General features: G+C 31.6%; 1 protein-coding gene across 7 annotated transcripts in view; it reads left to right on the forward strand.

Moving 5' to 3' along the window:
• LOC130891767 (ephrin-A4) overlaps positions 1–22468 on the forward strand; it is a 408512-nt gene that overhangs the window by 370922 nt on the left and 15122 nt on the right. For all 7 annotated transcript variants that reach the window (XM_057796721.1, XM_057796725.1, XM_057796728.1 and 4 more), the window contains 2 exons: positions 16756–17159; positions 17790–18009. In XM_057796721.1, coding sequence (XP_057652704.1) covers positions 16929–17159; positions 17790–18009 — 451 coding nt within the window. In that variant the 5' untranslated portion in view covers positions 16756–16928. The remainder of the gene's footprint in view (positions 1–16755; positions 17160–17789; positions 18010–22468) is intronic.

Consider the following 22468-nt stretch of genomic DNA (forward strand, 5'->3'; position numbering starts at 1 on the left):
TAATTTGTCACCTATACATAACATAAGTTTCGAATTGAAGCTTGTGTAGTTTTGGTAAATATTGTAACCGCAAGATATTTTTTTTATTTCAATAAACACACCTATGACATTAGTCGAGATATGGATAAATGGACAAAGAGAGTGGGTGCTAAAATATCTTAAAATCACTCAAGTGTACAAACAGCGGACAAATGATATAGCACAAAACTGTTATCAGAGACAACTTAACCGGCCAAGTGTAGAGATTAAGAATAAGTAAAGTTTCATATGAAACCAGTTGAAAGCTAATATATTGAATACCAAAGAATAAGAAAGTGTGAAATGTGCGGGGAAATTAAAAATCAAAATAAACATTCATACGTGGCAGGACAATTCCTGTTTATTCTCAGGTACGATTTATCGAAAAATTAATTAGTTATACTTATCTATTTTCTCGGTTCTAGAAATTGTATTGTTTTCAACTACACTAACACTCACAATTACACTGTCCGTAGTGCGTTTCGAGAACAAAGTTAACTTCTTCAGATATCGATATCGAATGAATATCAGTAACGGTTAGTTCCAGAAATTCCTACTAGTACGAGTAATTTCAAATTATTTTTATTGAGATAACCACTTAGGAGAGTTGATAAGTTAAATTTGGACAATACACAGATATGATGATCAATGATGCAACTTTTTGCTGTGCCTCCAAAGCCATATATTCAAATACATTATGCAGCACTACTTAATAACCTTGTTTATCTAAAATCTTATGCTTGATATTTAAATTCTTTATTAAAAATTCTTTCGTAGAATGTACCAGTTTTTTAACAAACGTTTTATTTACGAATGTTAGCTGCTACAATTGTGGACACCCGTGACGAACGCGCATTCAAAGCTCAAAGACAAAATCAAATTAGACAAGGTGCACATAGAATGATAAAATGATTTTCAATCCAAATACCTGGGTTTCATCCAAAAAGTCACGCTCCCGTAACGAAAAAGGAATTCTTTCATTTTTATTTTTTACTACTCGAACAAATTTAGTTCAAAAGTTCTTGGTATATAACAATAGACAATAAAATCAATACCGAGCAAAACAATAGTTGGTAGGTAGATTTCGTATTCGGCCATATTGAAACCAGCTTCAATATTAATTCATGGACGGTATTCAAATTATCCGATCGTATAATATTGAACGAAATACGGAAGTAATAAAGCTTTCAACCAAATTTTCTATTTGAATAAAAATTACAAACGCTATTAGCGAGAAATAATCCTGAATATGTGATGTACACCACTGAATTCGCAAACCATCAAGAGCAGCAAAGTGCATAATATAGTACTCATTTGAGAGCAATGTCGAAATCCTCTAGAATAGCTTGGTTTAAGCCGAGAGAGTTGAATACAACATAATAAAGTACGGATAAAAATATCTGACTTTAAACTATTCCATTTGGTAAAATCACTTTCAGGTCATACTTCAGCTTAACAAACCTAATAACCTAATAAAATAAATTAATCAGCTATAAGTAACAGTATATATATTTAATTATTTAGGTTTCATTTTTAGCATAAAATTTTATTGATTTGATAATATTTTTGAAATTACTAGGGCTTTTCAAAAAGTGAAGAAAATTAACAAAATTAAAAAAAAGGAGCGTAAAAAAAAGTTTATTATCTACCCCTGAAACAGCGATAAAATAAGTTGAGGCACTTAGATAGTAGTGAACAAGCTTCGACATTAGACAGACAGCTGTAGCCTCTCGTCATTATAGCGCTGTGTTGCTAGAAGGTTGCGCCTTCTTCACTTGTCTCCACTTTTCACCCACCTGTTTTCTTCCATTCTTGCTATATTCCTGACGATATAACCTTTTAATCTCCGCATTCGTTCTTCTCCTCCATTCATCTTGTTCCAGTTCGTATCTGTCTCTATCTTAACACTCCTCCCTCCCATGCATTTAGCCTGCTTTCCTCTTATTCATGACCTAGCATTCACTACCATACAACACCGTAGGTTGTATAACTGCCCTGCAAATTCTTAGCATCGCTACCCTTGAGATATTTTTGGACCTGTCGAATTTTCCAATTTCGTCCCTTTCACTTGTTACCGTCATTTCCAGGTAATCAAACTCTAGTACTCTATCGAACTGGAACTCCTTGTTATAATCTGAACCCTCCTATTAACTGTGCTCAAGACCGAGATACAACGTGTCATCGATGAGAGAAAGCCACTCAAACTATCATGGAAAATTTTATGAAATTAGCAAGGATATGTATGCACAGCTACTGGGTTTACATGTTTTCACTATTTATTCCAATATATTGCAATAAAAATATCTTCACTCGCTTAGGAAAGTTTAATTCTAAAATTAAATTATGTTCTCTTATTGAGATACCTAGTATCATATTCATGATAAAATTGGGCTCAATTAATTCATAAATATATTTTATTTGGTACGCGTTGAAAGCATCACTTACTAAGGCATATTTTTGGTACCAAGGACTCCATAAAAACGTGCAAAATAAATTTTATAGTTGAATTTATTTTCTGCTTGTGCATTAATGAATGTATCTAATAATTCCGAACTAAATTTCAACGAATGAATATGAAAAGTCTGAGGAATTTCCAACAAGAAAATTAAACGATCTTATTATTCGAAAATTGTTTTATTATATTTTTTTTGTGAATTAATAATAACACCATATAAAAATATATTTAAATCATTATTTTTATATAATACGTCAGTTAAATAAATTGAATTCGTTTCAAAATAATCTTACTCATATATGTTAAATATAAAAGGCTTAAAATCAATCATCAATGTCATTTTTATTAAATTATTGTGACTAAAATGAGCTTTTCAGATCAAAATAGAATATAAGGAACAAAAAAACATCCATTTTGAGTTTGAAATGGATTTGAGGTGTTTAAGTACCACAAAATTCAAATCACAATTTTGTCTAGAGACAAACAAACAACACAGAAAAGTGGAGAAAATAATGGAAAAAAGTGACTCGACTCTATGGTCAATCTTGAAAGCAACATGAAAAAAAAACACTTTGTTTTCTTCTCTTCTGGAAAATATGGAGCCAAAAATCAAAAGACGCGTGATTTTTTTTCAATTATTCGAGCAAAACTACCGATAGAAACATTTTTAAAGGAGAATGAGTTTTTCCTTAAAAGAAAAATTTATTTTTCGTCTAGATCACCTCATCCTTTTAGTAGGCACCACGATTAATATCTTAAAAGGAAAAAAGGAATGCCTGGTATTATATTCATATAATCATATATGTCATAAACCCATGTATATCTGCTGTTAGTCTCGTGTGTGTGTGTTATTCTTTTTTTTTTCAATTGTGTTTTCCCAACATTTTTTAAAGCATCCTGGTTTCCTTTTTCCCGTTTTTCCAGACTACCATATGGTTTTGTCGGTCTGTTGATCTCCATTCTTCAAAGGTGTCCAAAAGCATTTCTTCTCTTCTTCTCTTATTATTTGGATTCTTATTCAATCCTTTTTGGTGACACCTCTGACTCTGATTTTGCGTTATTATTGATTTATACACGTTCGTGTTGATATGTTTTCTTTAGGGGGCGAAATATGGAGAGAGGCTCATTAAAAAATCCACAAACTGATTGTAGTATGTGAATTTTCGAAGAAGTAACATAAATTAGCATAAATTACAAATTTTTATTGCCCTACAAGACTACTTAATAAACAATAAATATAATATTACTATTCATTACAAAGGAATTATTTGCAAAATACGGTAGTGCTACAACTTGTGGTCTGATAAGTACTTATCCTACAAAAGAAAGTTTTCGAAAAGTATTTTCCAATATAATTCGTTACCCTTGACCCACCTATGCTTCAAAGTCTAAAAAATACATTTTCTAGAGATCTGCAAAAATACTGTCCATTGACTTTTTCAATTTTGTGAAAGACAAAGCTCTCGGGGTCACATCTGAAAAATACGACGGATTAGGCAGCAGCTCGTAGACTTATTCGACCAATTTGTCTGGGCGAGTCTCCAAGTGAATACCACTGCTTCGACTGCTCATTGATCTCTGGGTTGTACCAGTGGATCTATATCACGAAACGAAGCAGAAACTTCAGCTTGTACTTGGACAGCGTTTAGAGTAGTCTCTCGACTGCTTTTGTTGTTGAGATAACAAACGCGGCACCCATCCCGCCATTAGCTTTCTCATGCTCAAAATTTCATTTAGGATATGATCTACTGCATTAGCTATCTTGCGCACCTTCAATTGGTGGGCTGCCAATACGAGGTTGTGGATTTTTATCCATCTACATGACACGATATACATGACACAATAAATTGTTCTTACGATACAGGCGTCATCAGGAGTTTGAACTAAATACTTACGGGATTGTTCTCGTAAATACTTGTAGAAGTTGGTGTGATGGAAGAACAATTTTTACGTTTTCCTAGGGCACTGTACAAGGTAACAATGTGGTTAAAAGTATTTAACGGTACTTACTAGGTCATGTAATCCCACTATCCACACTATCGATCATCGCAATTGAACAAATAGTGTTGAGGTACTGCCAAACATTTCTTTGGAAATGTAGTGGTGCTGTTATCTTGCAGGAAACATACCGACTTTGCTGGAGTATTACCCACGACATTCCTCTAAAGAGAACAATGTTATGGTTTTTAAAGAGATTTTTGAAACGAAATTTCGTGAGATAATACTTCCAATTTAAAAAATTGTAGGTTATATTTGTGATAACGTTGAAGAAAGTAAATTTATGATTTAAATATATGTAGAGTAAACTAAAAATGAATTTATTCTTTTCTCATTCTATATTTGTTCAGTATATTGTTAAGTCCACCCTGTAAAATCTGTTCAATTTTAATACGCTTCGTAGCACCAAGTACTGGTTGTTATAAAGAATCAAAATGAAATTCCAAAAAAAAAAAACATTTGTGTTAAAGATCCTTAAATCTGGATTATCTTTAATTTACGACATGTAGCGCATCTTATTCGACAATTATTTACCATTTACCATATTAACAGAATTGGTATTCAAAAGACCACGACTGCAAAACCAGTCACAGGAGCCGAACTAAAATATTGGATTACGTACATTTGATACAAAAGCGAAAACCACTTGTCGCCATAAACAACTTACATTCAGGACTTTCGTCGTATTAAAATAAAATTTTGGTTGTTATTTAAAAAATATTAAGGTTGGATATGTCATGGTCAATATTCTCGGCTTTTCGAAGATATTAATTTATACTTATAAGATTAAAAATAAATTTCACTGTAATGTATAATTGTTCATTATAAGTAATAGTACTATCTGCTAGTGAATAATACCAAACATTTAGAAGACATAAACAAAAAGATTCACGTGGTAGATAAATGTACAGCTTCATTACGGGAACTTCTGAGCCTAAAAAGTCAATATTTCAACCAAAATACTTGAATGAAAGATCGTCCAGTTGGATCTAAAACGACATACCTATTAGTTGCCCTTCGGTAACATAATCAACTGGTTTGCCATAAAACGGGTTTGAAATGTTATATTGATGTTTATAATGTAATTAGGTTCAAAAATCTTATTACATAATTCACATACTAGACTGAAAATGGTTATTTATTCTCGTTTATGATCAGTGGAAGCGACATAAAGTCTCTTAAAATAACATCATTTCGGATGTTGCTTTGAATATATAGTTTCAAAACTTCTTTTATATCAATTGCACAACTCGTGAATTTTAATTAGATGTAAATAATTAAGATGAGGAATATAAAACGCTGCTCTTTCACCACTTAAGCTCTTAAAACCGTCCGTATATCAATTTAATAAATTATTATTGCTTTTGTGGATTCGACAAAGTTGAGGAGCTTCTATTTGCACTAAGAAAAATTGGGAAGGATTTAAAGTCGCCGTAGAAATAGCTTTGCGACAAATAAGTTTAGCTTATCATTAAACTATCTAATAATTCGATTGCATACTAATTATTGTCTAAAAATAGATTGTAATTGGTAATAAATAAATAAATAAATATTTAGGTATAATACTTTACCAATACCTACTCTTGTCAGAACAAATTATTCATGTCAGCAATAGTCTAGAAACCTTGAAGCATAATTTTTATGTTCTCAGGGATATTGTTTACCAAAAAATCTACTTTATACTCTAAATACGTAACCAGAACCTTCTTTAAAATACTTAGTAACATGGGGAGGAATATTCAATACTATTATTAGAATTCTAGAAACAACACTAAATATCATCTTAAAAAAGCAATTCTCTACGAAAAATATGTAATGAATCCAATGTACTCCTACTCTTTGCTTATCAACATCCTTTTAATTCTTTCAATCACTAATATGGAATTTTACTATTTCTCTTATTAATCGTCTTTATTTTATTACTATTATTGGAACGTGATAACGTGATGGTATTGAATTCAATAACTACAAAATATAGATTGTTAGAACACATAAAACAGACGCCCGTTGGAAGAAAACAAAACAAGCAGAAATGCCCAGCTTTTCACGCTCAACTAGTAGGTACCTGTAAATATTAATCTTTGAAGTATATACCAAAATAAATGTTATATTATTTCTATTGAAAGAAAATAAATTCTATAACATTTTATTAAATTCTACAATTATTGCTCTCCCGATACAAATGTATTAATGTCATTGTAAATTTCAGAAAGGCAAAATCTTGATTTTAATAAAGTACTTCAAATTTGATTACTGTTCAGTTTTTAAAAACGTTTGGAAACATCATACTTTCTACTCTGGTACAATGGGTCTACCTGAAGATAACTATTTATTTGAAAGCAACACGAAACTTCCCTTACAATCACACACAAGTCCATGGAGTTGTATTCATCAGAATCCTGGAATCTGTTCTGGATATCTCTCTTGATATCTATTATTATTTCATGAAACATACTAAAATTTATGTTACATATTTCTTCTTTCAACTACTGACATAATGGGATGTGTGCTTCCGATTTTCAACTTTTGCAGTAACAGAACTTTCCTTTCCTAGCTAGATACATTACTGAATGTAGTGGAAATCAGAGTAGACACCTTATGGACATAATCATCCATTGAAAATTCATAATGTTCCAATGTATAATTTAGAAAATATACTTAAAAATAAGTTCTGATATAAAGACAACTCGTCGTGTGATACTTTTTTTTAAGTCACAGCCTTATTTTCACGTCTTATACTCACTTCCCGAATTTTTTGCATGAAGTCCCGGAACACCCTGTATACTGAATCGATCAAAATGCTTGATGTGGTCAAATTATCGTCAAAAATAGTTCATAATAGTTTTTGTGGTATTGAGTGGTACAAAACAGGCAGAAGCAGTAAGTGTAAATTTTCCATATTTTCAGTAGCTAAATGAAAATTGAATAAAAGAAATGAATGGATAAATGCAGCGAGGGAGAAAGTGTATAACCTCATTCTGTAGTGTGCTATGTTTTATTCTAAAATCAAGATTCATTTTGTGAATATATAAAATATTTGCATTTAAATAAATGTAAAATAACGGTTAATCGCCGATTTATTAAAATCTTTCGCACTCTTTGGGTTTCTGAAGCAGTATGTTTACATCTGCCGCTAAGATTGAAAACGCAATAACACTAATTTTGTTTTTCAAAACGCTCAATTTCGATCTGTAATATAAAAAATTATTGTAGGCTTGATGTAAAATTGAAAAATATTTTACGTCCGTATATTTCTAACATTTCCTAATGATAATACCGTTATGAGGGTGGTTGGTTTATTTCTGTCTTCAAAAGAAAATCATTACATTTCATGGTCTATTTTCGTTTAATATTTTGAACCCTGTTGAGAGTGTTTACTTCAATTACCACTACTAAATTTATCAATTACCCTAATTAATAATAATTAAGAAAGTGGTTAACCTATTTTAATAAGTTAAAAATGGGAGTAAATTAAGATCACACTCCTCTACTTAATGTATTTAAATAAAAGCTAGACTATAACAGTTTATATCTTATTGCCTACAGCCTGCTTCTCCTTGCTTTAAGGAATTTCTAATATAAACTAATCAGCATACTCTCTAACAAATATGGTACAGACATTAAACATTGCATAAAGTAAATTGCTGCATGAGTTAGTCATTGTACGGTTTCAGACATAAACTATATTGCGAAATCTGATAAAGACAAAACAACGCCAAACTTAATATCCATCAACCATCAAATATGGGAACATATGAATATAATGTACGATTTCAATCTCTAGTGGGTTTCAAGAGAAACATTTAATTGCACCATATTGTTCTCGATTACAATTTGCTGGCTTTTTTTAAAAACAACTCATTCATATTCTTACCGCGATTATCAACACTTTGATGTTTCCATGTACCTACCTTCGCTTAGAAAAAAAAAATAATAAATGCGAAAAAAATCTTTGTGATTTTTTTTGCTTTACATTTGTAATGAACATTGATAATTTCATTTAAATATACTCTGTTAAAAAAATTAAATAGAAGGTGAGTCAAATATAAACCGGAATTTTTGAATGAAAGCACTAAAAATTTCGTGTCCTAAAACTCGTTTTTTAGTGTACTTTTACCCATAAGCGAGAATGATGTACAAGTGTCTGTTGCCAACGCATCAAAAATAATGTGAAATCCGTGGAAATTTGTCGAAAATAACTCGAGAAATTCGGGGATACGTGCTTCTCCAAGACTTAAGTTTATGAATGGTGTTCCGCTTTTCGAAAGGGCCGAAAGTGGTGGTAAACTTGTGGCATGCTCGGTACCCCAGAACTAGTGTTACCAATAGCTTTTTTCGCGGACATGTTCTCTTACCATAGTAAACGCGCTTCTATGGAGTGGAGGACAAAAGACGCCCCAATTAAAGCAAAGGTTACACTATTAACAGGGAGGAGTAACTTACTGCTTTTTTAAATAGATCACATAGTTTGGTACGCATAAGAAAAATTACTTCAGCTATGTGAACTAAGGTAGTAGCTTAGCTTTCGGACTTTAATTCGAGTTAAGAGATTCAAAACTAAATGAATGCAACTTATAACCGTTGAAGGTGGATGAGTTTATGACTAATAATTGCAAATGATACAGTCCCTCTCGAACTGAGAGGACAAATTAGTACAATTAATACTTTTTGATGTTTTGATTCAGAATTCGACCTGAAATGAATTTATACAATAAATTTTATTGACTAAATTGAGATACTAGCTATTTATAATAAATCCAGGCAACATTTATTTCATATTCACTTTATAGATTTAACGTTCAATGGGGTGCAATTTTAATTTATATTTGATTCAACTTAACGATTTATTGATGTGTTCAATGTACACGATGAATGAAATGACTAAATTAAAACAAAAAGCTAATACGTTATTCGTAAAATGAAAGCTACATCAAACAACCATATATGATAACATCAAAGGATTATTAGTACTTAAATTCCTATTTCGATTTAATTTTCTCCATAAATTTTCATAAGCACATTATTTGATTAAAGTTAGTAGCCCCCGATTTTTTTTAAAAGAACAATGCAGTACAATCTCGCCTATATTTTTTGACCTTATCATCATTGCCGACTTCAGATGCGCATTGATGAGTATAGACCTTACGCAAATAATGCCACAACAACCGCAGTTACCGCTGCTATTTGTGTTCTTGAAGTTAGAAATGTACAAACGTGGACTCAGAGGATAGGGTGTGTAAAATCAATCACCTTTCATCTTATGTGCAATTCAATTTTTTGTTAGTATGATTGTGAAATCCTGGCTTATAGAGAAATACAAATTTCAAGTTTTTTGCTAATGTAGTATATGTACAGAATCACTCATATTTCAACGTAAACTTTTGCAGGTTCAAGGGAAAGAAAATGTACGTGTCATAGGCGTGCGGCAATAATAATTATCGCATAAGTTATTACTTATGTTAAAGGACAAAACAAGTCTCAACAGTTTTAAATGAGTTTAAATTTTTAAATCTGTTCAGAAAATGTCCCTGTAGGAATTGACGAACTGCGATTCCCCTCCATGAATTACGAAACAATGATACCGTGTCCAGAAAGAAACTTTTTAAACCTCATCGGTTCTGGTGAAGCTTAGAAATCGTTTTTTCGACGATTCACATGAACATAAAAATGTATATTAGTTTGGTAATCATACATTTTTGAAAATATTGATCTTAAAATGCAATATTATGCGCACAACATAATTGACGTCGATGTCGATGAAATTCGGACCAATGATTCCGTGTCCATTTTCTCTATACTAGTTGACTTGGTTATGACATTATGAAAATAAAATAGTGTTAATGTAGTATTTGGGTCTTACTACGTTTAATTTTATTTTTAATAATATTTTTAGGTTTTTTCTTTGTTACGGTTATTCTATTGTACAAGTATTTCATAATTAAACGTTTATTTGTATTGGTTTTATATATAATCGAAAACTAGAATATACAGTAAAATTGTACTTCCAGATCGATACGCCCTCCGAATTAAAATAATTCTACGCGCCCCTTATAGGATAAATGATAAATAATTATTAACGATATCTAGACAAATACGCTCAAATTTCTTTTTTTTAAAAATAAAAAAGAACGACTTTAGTTATTATTAGAAATATAAATAGAAGACTAGCATATATGTATGGAGTATGAAGTATATTGCGTGTTAAAAAATTATGAATTTATTTGAACCCAGCTACCCCTGCTACCCCTTATCATTTGAAAATTTGATAGAAATAATTATTAAGCACTTTAATATAAGTTGAACGAGCAGGAAAATAAGTGTAGTTTCACATATAAAAATTTATCTGTTTCATAAAATGAACTCATCCATCACTTAAGAATCTACTGTATATCCAAATTTCGTGAAATAACTAAATAAAATAGAAAATTTGAGGTGTGAGTTCAATTAAATGTTTCTGAATATGTGTCAGTAAGAATCATCCTCTGTTCATACAATATTTACGTAATTACGTTTTACTCATTTCCTACTGCAAACAAACAATAAAAGTTTTAATGCGTTTTAAGTGCTAAAACAACGTAAAATATTAAAATGTAAACTGAAACGATTCAATTTATCTTTAAAACAATTAGGGGATTGATGCTAATGGAATACTCAGTTAGAAAGGACACAACAACAATAAGAATAAAAGTTTTGTTGTTAGATAATCTAACCAATATATCTATTTTTAATGGTTATTTTAAATCCATCTTGAAATATTTTTAAAAGCGAAAAGGAATAACTAATATACCGAAGAATAGATTAGATTGTAATCGTATCAAAATGTTGAAACAGCATTTAACGCTTTTACTATTATATTTTCATTTTCATCTAATGCAAACAAAAATATTTGAAAACAAGAAAACTTATCTGAAAAATGTTAATTAATCGATTAAGTAACCGATAGATTTATAAATAAACTCGGTTTAAATATAACATTAAATAAACTATGTCAACTGCCACTATGTCTTATACCGTCGTCACATGTTGAGAGAAGCAGTCACAAGTTAAGACCCGTCTCGTCTCGTCAGTTTGCTGCTACAGCAGTGACATCGTGTTTATAGTAGTATTATGAAAATTGAAAAAAATGGCACACGAAATGCTATATCTCTCTTTGGTGATAAAGTATTAAGTTAGTTTACAAATGGTATGAACAATTTGAAATTGAAAATGAGTCAGTCAAGCACGAGGACGTAAAAAACAGATAAAATGTGTTACAGTTGACATATGTTCAAACAGGCGATTGAGTATTCGAGAGCTTAATGAAGAAATTACAAACTGATTCATGCATAACATTCTAAAAGATAATTGATACCTAATTCAGATTAAAATGGAAGTTGGATTTACTACTATTATTTTAACTGAAAATTTAAAGTTCTAAACGGAATATATCAACCCAAAAACCCCTGTAAAAAACGTCCTACATAAAGGTAATGGCCATTGTTTCATTCGATTGTGAGAGTATTGATCTATCGCGAGTTTTTGGCCCCGAAAAATGCCCCTGTCTCTCCTGAAAAGGTACTCACCATTTCTAACTCTCTAACACCCGAAAAAAATGTGCTATGGAAGAAAAGTTTTGTAACCATTGAGCAAATGAAAACCATTCGGAAAAAGTCTTCCCGAAATGCTTCAAGTCATGATTTGTCTGTGCATTGTATTCAAGGGCAATATGCTCAAGATTTGTTGAAACAACATAATTCCACCTTGTATCACACACAACAAAGAATTTTTCTAGCATTAACTTGATCAGAAACTCTTGCAACAAAATGGGTTTTCAAGAGTTTTTATCGAGATGACTGCTGATGCCAAACCTGTGGAAAGCATTGTTCAGAAGTGATGCAGTCCATAAAAAAGCTAAAAACTTCCGTGCCTTGTGTAATGGCGAGAAAGGTTTTGGATACAAAGGAAATTGTTACTAATTGCGATAGCTGGTGCAAGAATTGAATGTTTAAATATTGATGGTAACTATGTTAAAAATTGAAATTCATGATACAATTTACGTACATAACTACATTTTTTCCTATTCCATTACAAAATGATTCTTATTCTAAGAAATGGCTCTCATATATTATTTTCTAGAGTCTTGATCCAATTTATATCAGTTATTGACTACAGCAAATGAATATCCTAGTTCGAATGTTTTAGAAAAAACTATAAAAAAAACACATTTTATGAAATGTAGATATAAACTGCTGCCGATATTAAATGAGAACGAATGATTTTCACACATGCCAAAAATACTGAGAGAGCTGAAAAGTTAATGAAATAGAGAAAAATGTCGAAATATAGATCTTAGATTCAGATAATGTCAAGAATGTGAGAGGGAGATTTAAATTATGACCATTTTCGAGGAAGTAAATCGATGAAGTTCAGTTTGAATCCTTTGTTTTATACTCAACAAAAAGTAGGACATCGGATGTCAAATAGCAATCGATTAAAATTATTCTGATTTCTGTATCTTTCCGAAAATATTAATGAAAAAAGTTCCATTTTTTGTTGTCAATACATCTTTTGCTTGAATACTGATAGAAGAAAATGAAAAAATGATAAAAGTACACCGAGAAAAATTTAACTCGAGCAAATATTATTGATGCGTCCCGATTTTGTTTTTAGATTTACAATGATCGTAAATAACGCCATAAGAATGCACTGAAACTGTGGTAGTACCTGATCCAATTTACCAATACTTGTCCGTATATGCAAGTGCTGCAATATGTTTTTCATAGGCCTACTCTCGTTTTAAATTTAGATTCTTATACCAAATTTCAAAATCTTCGGTCTACTATAATTTTTAATTTTTCTATGTTCATGTCAAAAATAATAGACTAATATATTCAATAATAAAGAATTTTTGGTCTATATTCAAAGATAAGATGTTTGGTGACACAAACATTTTGTGACGTTTCAGCTATTTACAATGCATAAAGTTTGCGTTCTTGCGACTATACTTGTTTTTTGCCAAATACTTTTAAATATTAATACGCTTATCCTTATATTTTATGTTCATAAATCGCCGATAAAATATTATATTATATTCAAGTGTCGGACACATATACAATGAAAGTACAATCATTATAAATACTATTAAAAACACCAAATCTATGAATCCCTTCGTCTTCATTTTCATTCACATAAAATCTCTTGTTGCAATTTTAGTAACCACAGAATATTCTCAATTTTTTTTCTACACAATCTTGATCAATCGGTAAATGGATTAGCGCCCCTCTAAGTTACAAAAGATTTGGCAAGAGATTTCTCGAGTAAGCAATCAGTAGCAATGGATCCATTTGAGATTTAAGATATCAGGCTTCGTTAATTAACTAATCGACTACACTCAAAAACAAAAAACTTTGAAATTCCCTATTCGACACTACTAAAGAATTTTCTTCTCTCTTAGTCTCAACGGAATTTCTTACGAGGAAGTTCATTAGTTGCTCGGTATCTTTAGATTAATTCTGTTGGAATTTTCAATAATCTCTTTCTATTCAGTAACATCGATAATTATCAAGCTGTTAATAAAATCTCAACTACCCAATACCTGAAAGATTTTTTCTAATAGATTCAAACAAAAAAAACTTCATAAAGAAATATTCGGCATTATTTGCAAATTTTCTAGTTAAGTATAAGGTGAAATGTTTAGAAAAAAATGTCTAGTGTGAAATAAGATAAGACGAGTAGATGTATAAAATAGTAAGGCGAGGCAGTATATTTTGTCGCCTTTTTGTAATAAATATAACCAAGTAAATACAATAAATACTTACTCCGAAAAAGGAAAAGCAGATAGCCATGTCGGTATTCTAGCAGAACTAGTATATGCACATACATGTCTTTCAACAGAAATATTTCACCCACTTCTCATATACAAATCCGGAATGTTAAGAGAATCCCAAAAAACTGTAACGAAGGACAATTATTAACCACCAAAAAATGAAAACTGGCGAAACGTCACGTTGCGTGTGATATCATCGCTAGAATTATTCTGGAAAGAATAAGAGAATCACTAAGCGACAAACTACGCATTAACCAAGATGGATTCAGAAGTGATAACTTTTGCATTGACCATATTACGTCAGTGAAAATAATATTGGAACAAAGAAAAGAGTGAAAACTTCGAAAATGCATTTGATGCCTATTACTAAGTGATATTCATACTGAACACACTGTTTACACTACTCTATGAAGATATATAGGTCATATACTACGGAAACCAGCTACAAACATAACCTAACATGCCTTGAATTATTCTACAAATTAAAAGAGGCAGACCTGTATGAATATAGAGAGGAACTATCGATGAAAAACTGCAATATATAAACTTAACATGGATAGACACTATAGATATAACCATCAACAAAATTGAACGAAACGTAAATACTCAACATAATAATTGTATTTATGGTCGAAATATAAAAGATGTGAACATAACTACACTAACAATGTCAGGTAACGTTAAAACTGATACCTGTGCTCCGCCTCGACACGATCCATTTTGATTCTGAGATGTGACTCTCGTATTTGGGCTTCTAATCTACCCTAATCTTATGCAAATCAAATCTTAATTTAACGTACAAGGTATAAACTTGAACAAAAACTATTCTTTATTGTAAAGTCTAAAAGTTCAGAGATAAAACGGGTAGATGGGATAGCGTAAATCGATTTATATATCGACCACAGTTGTGAGAGAACATTTACACCAATATTCGTACCCACATGTAGCTAGAAAAGTGGTTGTTTCTCATAATTATATAAAAAAACCGAAAAAATCTGGTGTGGAAATATGTTATTTTCAAACTGAAAGTTTCCATCTCTAGACACCGAAGAAATATTTACTGTTAAACTGGACAATAACATTATATTAGGATAAACTTGTTGCATAAAATGTAATGTGAAATTCACTGCAATTTACTGCCAAAAGGCTTTAAGTCACTAATCGTCTGCAAACCAATACTCTGAAAGAAATTGCGTATAATTTTTAAAAATCTGTTAAAATGAATATTTATTACAGAAATTAATAATATTATTGTTGCTTATACTAACATTACACTTTTATTTTTTACATGGAAACATATTACTTTTTATGAAAGAAAACAAGTTGCTTACTTTACATTATAGAAATGGTTAACGCTACACAACAATGTTGTTTTTATTGCTGACATTGTGTGCTTATTATTTTCCTTTAAATTGTTTCTTCAAGCTCATAAAACAAGATATAAACAATTATTATTCTATAAAGATACAAAGAAAACTCCCTATAATAGTAGACAACAGTTAAAATTTTATTGAAAATAAAATTCCAACTCCATATCTCTATCGTGAAAATTCTTTTCAGTCCAGATATTTTATTCAGAGTTTTTATATGTATCATTTTGCACTCAAAATCAAAACAGAAATATGGAATAAACGCAAAAAGAACAACTTTCTTATTCAAAATAGTTAGTTCTGGAATAATTTATGTAGGTACTAGAGACCCACTGTTTCGAAACTTTCCAATGTTTTCTGTTTATAGATTTATCTCCTTGATACTTCATAGAAAGTCCTCTCGATATTATATTCATTTTTTTCTCGATCTTTTATCATTTTTTTCTCTCTCTAGTGCATTTTTCTCTTATCTTGTTTCTAGTATTATTATAATCACCGTAGCATAGTTGCCTTAACCTATCGACCAATTCTACATATTCTGCTTCTCTTAATCCCAAAATTTCACTAATCAGTTTCTTCTTCATCTGTTATTTATTTCCCTGTATCTTTCTATTAAATGTCCACTATTCAATTATTTTTATCCTGTATAGTCTTTTTTGTGCAACTCTTGATATTTCTATATCCAAATTTTTGGCATGACTCTTTTCCATTTTACCAACCTCCCGTTCACTTCTCTGAGCTCGTTGCTCTGAGCCACTTTTCCCAACCTAGATATTCAACTTCCTCAATATTCTTAATGCTTTAGTCGTTTCTAGTATAAATATTCAGTGAAAAAGTATATACTTGTAGTCTCTCATGAATGTAGTTCTTATTTCCGAAAAAATAGAATGAATAGAAAAAATCCATGAGATGGTGTCGAATTCATGAACCAGATGGTGTGATTGGTCTATTTCATTTATAACTTTTGATATTTATAAACCCAGAACTCTGTATTTTCGAGAATTTATAAAAAATGAAACATTTTAGATTTATCTATTCATTATTTTATAATATCTAACCAACATATGTTTGAAAATTGAATTTTTACTAATTATAGTGTTTGTTTTCAGGTATCCGGTTGGTTTGTTAGTCATGTAAACGGTGTCCATGTCTCTAAAGATTATAATCGAGTGGTGTACGCGGTGGCAACACTAACGACGGGGACGTTATCAGTTAGACGACCACCCTTAGTGGCGGCGTCTACATCAATTAGAAAACCCTCATCCTCGGCGGAGGAGGCAGCATGACGATGACAACCAGATGGCAATGTTGTGAACCCAGCCGGCTGCTTCTGCACGCCGTCATTTTCTTAGCCTTCACTTGTCATTGGTTCGCACTAGCAACAATGCCAGGAGCAAGCAACGCCAAATTTTATACAATTTATTGGAATTCGTCGAACCCCATTTTTCGCATCGACAATACTGACAATGTAATTGACGTTAATCGAAATAACGTTAAATTTGAATATGATCAGGTAAGTTGAATTATTATTACTTTCATTAAACTTGCGCACTCATTAATCTCAATTTGTACGTTAAGTTAGGTTGATACGGACAACTTTTACCTAGATTGGTCGGAGAACTGAGACCCATTGTGCATCAGAAAATACTAAACAGAATCCTATTTTGAGGTCCAATGAAAATCGTTCTATAAAAATGACACGGAATGTAGGAAAAGGGTTGTACTCATTGTATTAATGAATAAAACAAAATTAGGCTAAAAAACTTGTGTTTGGTTTACTAAACAATAGACTTTTAGCTCGATGTGCTATATGAAGATTTTTTTAATACGAAAGAAAATTTCTCAACCATTATTATTTGAATATGAATTATATACAGATTCTCAGATATAACTATACTGTACAACTGTTTAGATTTAATTATATTGCTTTCTACCTTTTATTAGTTTAATTTCAAATTTAATTGTTGTTTGGTTCAAATGTAGTACATAAATTGCTGTTGTAACCTACAAAATATTTGAAAAATATTTAGGTACGTGTTGAAATCTAGCCTGGCTCTGTCCACTATATCGATGTGTCAAATATAATTTTCGACCTTTGCATGTAACATACCGTATCGATATTAATTATGTTGTGAACTTTTAGGTCGACCTAATTTGTCCGGTATATTCGCCTGGCACACGGGACGAAGAAATAGAAAAATATATAATTTACAACGTTTCCAAAGAAGAATACGAAACGTGTAGGATAACGAATGCCAATCCTAGGATAATAGCGGTTTGTGATAAGCCATATAAACTTATGTACTTTACCATAACTTTTCGACCGTTCACCCCACAACCTGGAGGATTAGAATTCTTGCCGGGTAAGTTCAATTATTCATTTTTGAGCAATGGACTTATAGATTCATCAATTTGATATTTTTGCTGTTATTCTGGTACCAAAAGATAATAATAATCTATTTCTCATTAGAAGTGATAATCATTGACCACCAATCGTGATTCGCAAACTCAAAATGCATCTCTAGCGTATAAAGATTATTCAAAGCTAGCACAATGAACTGGATTGGGCATTTTTGGACTCCGTACCACTAGGAAAATCACTCATAATTCTTCCTTCGCTATAAAACACATTCTCTTCGAACCAAATGACCTTGAAGACCCTGATGGCTTTTAAGTGCACGTCAAAGCTAGCGTGGGAGTATAAACAAACTCTAAAAGCACTAGCTAACAGAAACAATGTGGCCTAATGTGATTATCAGACAATAATGGAGCAGACAACCTTGTCAAAAAGGAGCAGCGACTTCATATTTTTGATGAGAACTCTACTGTGACCTCAAGAGATATCACATCAACCACGAACTGAACAGATACCTATAGAATTAGATGTCTGTCTGTCTGAGGTCACTGCCCCGTCAAGGACGATAGGCTACGCATTCCAATAAAAAGCCTCGGAAGAGTACTGCCAACACCTCGGGAAATGAGATAAGGAAACCTCTTTTAGAAGGAGTCTACGTATTTTGAAAACAACTCTCTTTATAGGTATAGGTCTATTGTGTCACTAATTTATTCCACTCTTCTCATCCCTACTATGATATCTATTTTTCCTTTTTTTTCTTTTCCTACTCAGCATTCCTACTATCGTCTTGTTCCATGTTTGCTTCGGCTTTCTTTTCCATTATTATTTTAGATTTTCTCTCGTGTTTACCATACATAGTTAATACTGGTTGAATTTTCAATTATTCTCTCTTATGTTTACGTTTCGTATTATATATTGGATTGTGATTCCAATGTTCTTCTTAAATACATCACTCCTATGGATCGTTGACTAAATAAAATCATAAACAACACTTATTTTTGACTGTACGTCTTTTCTTTTCTTATCCAAGCCCTCATCTCCTCAAAATTAATTCCATAATGTTCCCTAAGTCAATCAATTCAATTATTAGTTAAATTGGCAGTACTTATTTCCGACAACCGGGACCTTGATAAATTGATTGTACGATCTCGAAAATGCTAAACTAAGTTACTTGTTTTCATTATGATCCTAAACCATATAGCCCTGCCTATAATAGTCCATGAAAAAATGAAAGACCACTGCTCTAAGCCAAAGTAACGGCTAGACTGCAATGAGCATCTCGCTACTTATCAGACCGGATCATTTTTTTAAAAATCCTAACAGTATTGCACTTCCGGTTACTGCTCTTTGTTACATGTTGAATAATTTTGTAATACCAGAGCTCTGTAATTTTGCTGGATTCGATTATAATACTTGGTTTACTATTGGGATGGTGACACCTCACATACTCACTCCAATTCATCAGCAGAATCATTTTTATGGATTTTTCTCTGTGGGGTTACAGCACGATGCTAAGAAATTTAAACCGATGGAAAAAAAACTATTAGATCGCATCGGCCAGTAATAGAACATTATCGGTTCTGTTTTATAGCAGCGCGAAGGAAGACATTTTGATAATGTTTCAAAGCAGAACGGGGTAAAGAGAGGGCTGGTGTTCGCTTACGTTTTGTTTTCGAATTCTCTAGTTGTCTAGTAAGGGATAAATAAATACCTACTCATTAAGTTTTTTTGTTATAATGCATGGTATGTAATGATAATATGAATTTAGTCACTTGTATATAAAATAAGAGTATAGTTTTGAAAAAAGAATGGGCGGGTAAGGGGTAGTAATATGGAAAGTTATAAGGGAAACGATATATCATTGGCATATAGAAGTACGAAAAGGAGATTTGATTGGTAACGAACGTTATTATCTCTAAATGATCCCTTTTTGTTGTGAAATAAAATGTATATCACATTTTCTTAGCCGAGTTATAACTTATTGAAATGAGAAAAACATTTTGGAATACCTACTTTGTATTAAATACAGTAGTTTTCGAATTCAAATAATAAATTGCTATCATGTGTAATTGAATATCTTATTACTTTTATGTTGAACGCGCTTCATAAAAACTGTATAAAATAAAAAAAAAGTATCTGAATACATGTGTGAAACCCTATAGTAATTAAAAAATAAAAAAGCGGTAGCCTTATTGAAATTCAACCAAGTGTATGTATGCAGCGTATTATAAATATGGTGTAAAAGCCCTTCATGAGACCCATACGAAGAGGGAGCACAAGTTCACACCCATGTCTGACTTCTTTATTTATTAAAACAAAGGTCTTCCATGGGTACAAATGTCCATCCTTTATTTTAAAAAGAACGAGAAAGAACAAAAAGTATGGTGTTGAAACCCTATAAGGTTCACAAGATGGCTGTTTTTACAATCAACGTCATTGGTGAACATTGTCGGACAATATGGAAGTAAAGAATGCTTGGGGGAGATCGAGCAAACAAATCATTTTTTATCGACTTCCTTTACTTATAAAAAAAAGTGTGTAGATGCGGTTGAGAAACTTGAGATCACGGTTTCTTATTTCAAATGCATGAGTCACTTGATTACTTACCTTTTACATTATATAATGTCACTGAGGTGTTTAACTTGTAGCCTGAGATCAAATTTTTATTTATTTTATAGAGACGGTCTTGCTCTTTTATTTTTTACTCAAACTGCACAATATTAATGATACAAAAAAGTGTAAAGAAAATAAGACATTTGAAATTAGCTATTGTTTGTGCTCAAGATCTTTTAAATGCAATACAAAATGCTGAATTACCTCTGTGATTAATGCAATGAAAGTTTTTTTATTATAATAACAACGAGTATTGTAACCAGAGCTCTTCTAATACACTCATGAATATTGCAGGATTCGGTCGATTTTTCATATCTATAAATTCACTAATCGCTACACATTAGCGGCCAGCTATTTAGTTTTCATTATAATTTTCTCAGAATAACGCCACTAATAACAGAAATTCTTCATTAGGTGCCTACTAGCAATAGGCATGGAATGTTGCGATTTGTCATGACCTTATATAGAATAGAAGATTAAGTGATATAAGAGGAAGATATAAAAATAAACTATATGAACGTAGCCCATCCATCGATAAATAGATGATCTTCACATTTTGGCTCCTACACGTCTCATCCAATCATTTTCAATTGATCGAATTGTTGAAAAATTATCTTTTGTAACCAAGCCTTGAAACGACGTTCTATACTATCAGTAGTCTTTGGAGGTTCTCCAGATCCAGGCAAAGTTGATCATAGGACCATTTGGAATAACATTTCCAATTAAACGGCATTCGTGAACATATTCGTAGTCAAAAATTGAAAAATTTCGAGGATCTTATAATCGATACAAGGAATAACGAGTTGAAGAATTCTTCGGGAAATATTATAGTTCAATTCTCAGTTTGAATTCCAATATAAGAAATTGCTAGAATATCGAGATTACTTGACTTGATCTTATCATTTCAATAAATTGAATAATTTTATATATTTATAATCAACAAAAATACGCATAATATATTTTTCTAATTCACATCCTATAATAAAAATCATGATTTAAAATAGAAATATAAATATCACAAATACCACAAAATTGTTTGTGATGTGGGATGTCATTTCAACTACATCCCCAATTCATTCCATTTGTCTTTTCATAAGCTATTCAATGGCTTATTGTCATTTGACATTTATTAACCTACTCTTTTTTAGAGACCCCTATCCACTAGGGGAATTTTATCACTGCATCAACCGTTTATTGATCCATGCGTCAGTATTTTTTCATATTTCTAAAACTATCAATTCTTCGTATCAATACAGTTGTTTCTAAAACTGTACCGAAATATGGTCCGTTTGGAAAGTACTGGAGTAGTAAATCTAGAAAAATTGGAACTTACATATTTTTTAAAATAAATTTATAAACTTTTTCGCTCGCGCCGGCTCTGACGGCTTTGTTTGCGTTAATAATAAATTAAACAGATTAGGAAATGTTATTTATAAACACAGACGCCCGCGCTCGCGTTCGAGTTCGCGCTGAGGGCGGCCAATTTTCATTTTCGATGCAGAAAGGATATTTTTCTTCTACAATACAAATGAAATATCTAAATACGCAACATATTTTGTGGTTATGTGAAATTACATTTCTGATTGTTCCAAATAATGCCAACCAATTAAATTACCAGCGACAAAAGAAATTCAAAAACTCTATAGCTGAACTTCAACGTAATGTGAACGTGAACGTCGTCACGAGCGCGAACGTAAGGGTTTCTAAATTTTATTGATAAATATGATACAGGGTGTCTCAAAACAATCCAACTATTTCAAGAGTGAGTGGGAAGCAAACAAGGGACGGGGGTCGTTTATTAGTTGCCATTATGCCTTACACGGGAGAGCAACGCTACGTTTTACTGCACTACA

Source organism: Diorhabda carinulata, chromosome 3 (assembly GCF_026250575.1).
Source record: "Diorhabda carinulata isolate Delta chromosome 3, icDioCari1.1, whole genome shotgun sequence".
NCBI lineage: Eukaryota > Metazoa > Arthropoda > Insecta > Coleoptera > Chrysomelidae > Diorhabda > Diorhabda carinulata.